General features: G+C 44.0%; 1 protein-coding gene across 1 annotated transcript; it reads left to right on the top strand.

Annotated features, from left to right (window-relative positions):
* The first annotated feature begins 6 nt into the window (after positions 1-6).
* ELAC1 (elaC ribonuclease Z 1) lies at positions 7-4,529 on the top strand. The gene is given in 5 exon segments (XM_009647679.2): positions 7-370; positions 948-1,167; positions 2,527-2,665; positions 2,667-2,917; positions 3,566-4,529. Coding segments are annotated over 4 exon segments (1,011 nt in total). The 5' UTR covers positions 7-370; positions 948-1,010; the 3' UTR covers positions 4,030-4,529.
* Positions 4,530-4,863: the final 334 nt, after the last annotated feature.

The following is a 4,863-nucleotide window of genomic DNA, read 5'->3' as shown; positions in this document are numbered from 1 at the left end:
GGCAGCTCCTGTGAAAGCAGCTAAACCTGAGAAATGCTTCATTCTTTTCCTTGGAAGGTACCTGAAGCTGTTGAGGCATCTGGAGCGTGAAACGAGGTGGAAACACATCTGAAAACAAGAGCTACGTCTGGGCAGACTTAAGGCTGGAGAAAGCACGCCCCGTAAGGTGAGACAGCATCAGGAGTCGTGCGCGTGGAAGTTCTGCTCCTAACACGGCTTTCCAAAGGTTGTCCTGCACCTACAGACCAGCCAGGCTCCTCATCCGGACAATACAGCGAATACATAAACAGCTGGGGTACGGCAGGTGATGGTATAGCTCCTGCTGCTGCAATAGGCATTCCGTGATCGTGTCAGCCAGCCTTCAGGCTAGGTAAAGGTTTGGTAGTGTTTAATTTTTCACTTCACACTGATGAGAAGTAAGATAGCGATCGCTCTCAAGGATGCCGTCGCAAAGGCGAAGCGAGTCAGGTCGCTCCCGCCTCTTGCGCTCGCTGAAGTTGTGGTGAGGGGAGCAAATCTTTTCCTTCTGCGGTGCTGGGCTGCCCGCTCCTGAGGTTCCGTAACGGCGTTTGAATGTCAGCAGCGGCTGTTTGGCGTTAGTCATTCTGAAAAGGCTTTTAGAGGAAAGCGGATGCAGGAAAATTCAAAGTTTAGGTAAAGTGAAGGTGAAAGAATAGTGGGGTTAAAGATTGGAGCATTTCCAACTGGCAAGGGCTGTTTCTTTAGGTCGTGAACAAAGGTTGCGTCTTATGTTTGGGCTGTGTGTTTGCAACCTTCCACTGACGTAAAAAGGAAACCACCTGCTTGTAAATACTGTGTTGTCTGAAAGTCTTATCCTGCTCCAGGGAGGTTTTGGTTTTATTCTGTAAGGGAAGGGGGATTTGATCATCATGCTAAAGTATGGAGGATGCCTTCATTTAAAGCAAAAATGTTTGTTTCTTTCCCAGCATAAATACGTACGTTCAGTGGCTCAAAACCTCTCTCTCGGGTGGCACACGGACATACTCAAAATGTCGATGGATATAACTTTCCTCGGCACAGGCTCGGCGTATCCCTCTCCAACAAGAGGAGCGTCGGCGTTAGTGCTTCGCAGGGAAGGAGAGTGCTGGCTCTTCGACTGCGGAGAGGGAACTCAAACGCAATTCATGAAGAGCCACCTCAAAGCAGGTTTGTGCTGTTGAAAGGTACTGTGATGAGGGATGGGGAAGAAGTTTCATGAGACCTAAACAGAATGCTTTGTCCTTGTGCTCACGGTATTTGAATACATACTAAACATGCATAAGCATCCGACGGTGCTGCCGACGGGTGGCAGTTGCTGAACCTGCTGTGCAGTAATCCTCGATTGCCCTTTGGTAACGAATTGTGTTCACGAACCAAACTCTCCGGCTTTAATTTCTCGGGCTTTGTAATTTCAACCGTGGACCACAGACCAGCTTTAAACTGGCACGGCTCGTATTTGTCTGAAGACGGCTCTAGACAATACCTGCTGTGAGTCTTCCTGTCAATAAATATGGTGCTTTTGTTTTCAAGGAAGGTTGTGTCTGTTCGTGGTAACTTCTACATTTTGGAAAATAAAGTGGAAACCAGGCTTGCCTTCAGTCGCTCTGCTTTTGCAGTCTACAGCGGCAAGAGCAGACTTCTGACTCTCGAGTTACAAAGTTGGAATTGCCAGTTATAAACAGAAAACCAACCTCCTGCTCCCCCTAAATCTGAAGCTGTCGGGGGATATAACGACCAAGTGAATAGACTTAATTTTTACTAAATTCACTGATTTTTACTAAATTGTTCTTATATCGAAAGAAAGAGATTCTGTCCTTCCTATTGCTTTCTCCAGGTTCCTAACAGATCCTGGAGAAAGAGCCTTTCTGCAAGGAAGTGGGAACTCAGCTAGCAGAGGAGACTGAGGCAGACTGATTAAAGTACACGTGTCCATAGTGAGAGAAAATTCTGGGCTTTTTTAATCGAGCAAAGGCAGGGCCTAGTGCCTGAGAGCTGGAGTGAGACAAACTTGGACATGAAACAAAGCCCAAATCTTTTACGTGCAATTTTTTGAAACAAACCAGTCAGGAACCATGGGGTTCTTACCCTTTAAAAAAAATGATGTTCATTTCATGTGCTAGAACAACACAAATTGCACTTTTATGTCTCATTAGTCCACGGTTCCCATGTAACGTATGAAAGCACAACCACTTCCCAGCGCTTCTTTGCGTTTTAATGTGGCACACGCCACCAGTCGATTCTGTTCCGTGCTTGTAGGACACTTTGCTTAGAAGCAACTAAAACTTTCGTCTCGGAAATCTTGACAAATCAAGCCAAAATAAACCTTGTGTGGAAATTTATCGCTACTGTGGAAGAAAAATACTTTGTGGTTTGGGATTTGTTTCTTAAAACACGGGTTTTATTTTAATTTCCCTCCTTCCTTATTTCCTACTTCTTGCCGAGAAGCGATTATTTCTGAATTGTTATGGTGTTCACTTATTTTCCTATCTTCTTCTTATTTGTTTTTCTTCTCCTGTTGTTCAATAGGCAGAATTACCAAGATTTTCATCACCCATCTTCACGGTGACCACTTTTTCGGACTTCCTGGCCTGCTGTGTACACTTAGCCTCCAAAGTAGCCCTGACCCAAACAAACCCCCTGTTGATATTTACGGGCCATTAGGGCTCTACACGGGACCAGTGCCCTGCAGAAGAATTTAAAGATTTTTCTTACTTGGACAGAGAAGAGAGAGCTCCCCAGGGAGCACAAGGGCGAATACTCCACCTGGATCCAGTAGACAACTCCTACTTGCTGGTTGAGGATGAGCAGCTAGTTCTGAAAGCATTTCGCCTTTTTCACCGCATTCCTTCCTTTGGCTTTGTGGTGGAAGAGAAGCCCCGGACGGGTAAACTCAATGTACAGAAACTGAAAGACCTTGGTAACTACTTTGACTTACTTTTCCTCTTTTTAATTTTTTAAATGCCTAAATGCATGTATTCAAGCTGAGCAGTGACTCCAGTTTTCAGGAAATGTAACAAAAGTGGGTTCACAGGCAGTTGAAGTCTTTTTATGATCCCCTTCCTAGAGGTTCTGGCAAATTAGAGCTGCTGTATCTCTCCGTAATCAATTTTAATTCCATTTTCCATTAAAGACATTTTAATACTTCACACCAATGCAGCAGTCTGAATTGGTGTGTAACACTGGTGCCAATTAATATTGCAGACCATTCTCACACGGGGGTGAGTGAACAGGTTGAGATGCTAAAGTTTAAAAAGCACAACGTGGCTTTCAGGGAAACATAAGGCCAGTGTATTTGTATGACTTTATTGACTTTAATATGAAGAATGTAGCTTTCCTTCAAACACACTTCCTGCTAATGTTGCAAGCTCTTTATTCGTATGAAGTGTGTGAAATATCAATTGCTATTTATATTGAGGTTGTATTTTGTCAGTGAGACAGCCCTATATATAGCGTGCCTTTTCTTAAGTGGTTTTTTTTTTTTTTAAAAAACTTGAAACTCCTCATGGTCTCTTTTGCCTTGAAACTCCTCATAATACTTACGGTCTCTTTTGCCTCTGTTTACCAGGAGTTCAGCCAGGTCCTTTATATGGGAAACTGAAGAATGGTACAGCAATCGTTCTAGAAAACGGCGTAACGATTTCTCCTTCAGATGTCTTAGAAGATCCTATTCCTGGAAGAAAAGTCTGCATTTTGGGGGATTGTTCAGGGGTGGTTGGAGATGTGGCCATGAAGCTTTGCTGTGAAGCAGATGTACTGATACATGAAGCCACGTTGGATGATTCCCAAGAGGAAAAGGCCAGGGAGCACGGTCATAGCACCCCAAAAATGGCATCAGATTTTGCAAAACTGTGTAAAGTTAAGAAATTGGTTTTGACTCACTTCAGTCAGCGGTATAAACCAGCTGCTCAGAGAGGCGAGGGAGATGCGGACATCACCGAACTGAAGAGACAGGCAGAGTCGGTGTTAGATGGTCAGGAAGTAAAGCTGGCTGAGGATTTTATGACAATAGAGGTTCCACTGAAAAAGTAAAAATTACGTTGGCAAGCCCTGCATGAAGACATAAGGTAGGATGGTGTTGCATGGCACTTAAAAATAACGGTAGGGTTTCTGGTATCCAGATCAGTTCTCTTTGTGGCACGCAGAGACCCCTTGCAAACTGGAGAGAGTACCAGGTACAGTTAGCGTTGCTTTTGTAAAGCAAGAAAAAAAGGATACTCAAACATCTGGAACTTGGAATAAATTCATTAAGTGATGGTTTTGGACACCTAGCCTCCCCAAAAAAACTGAATGTGTGTATGCTGGCACAAGCCTTCACAGCACAGGGTTCTTCCTTGGACCACAGATGCCTAGAGTGGAGCACTGGCTCATTTGGCTTAATACAGCCCTGAGGGAGGTTTGTGTTCTGCACCAGAATTTAGGATCTTTTGCCTGTCACAAGCTTCTGAAGAACACCTATTTCAAACCTGTATATGGTATTTTGTAACTGTTACCTGATTTCTGTGTATTTATAACGCTGCCAATTGTTTGTAACTGGGGGTGTTGCTGTGCTCAAGTTGAGGAGCTCTTGTGATTCTCCCTTTGCACATGAAGTTTTCTCATAAATAAACACAGCTTAGGCTTCCTGTCAAAAGCAAATCGCTCTCTACAATTTGATTCATTTATAAGCTCTGAAGCGTGAGCCCTAAGTTTGCATCCCTACTCCCTGCATCAGTAGAGTTTTGGAAGCATGCTCTGGAAGTCTTCAGGCAGATGACAAAGCAGTCTTTCCTAAAGTGTTCCTCCAAGTGCATTTTCAAAGACAAATTATCCTGATAAAAGCATGTTTGTGTTTGTAGAAATACCCCTACGGGAGGAATTCCACCG

This window comes from Egretta garzetta, unplaced genomic scaffold (assembly GCF_000687185.1).
Source record: "Egretta garzetta isolate BGI_Z169 unplaced genomic scaffold, ASM68718v1 scaffold179, whole genome shotgun sequence".
Lineage (NCBI taxonomy): Eukaryota > Metazoa > Chordata > Aves > Pelecaniformes > Ardeidae > Egretta > Egretta garzetta.
Note: the sequence above shows the minus strand (reverse complement) of the source record. Positions and strands in the feature narration are given on the sequence as shown.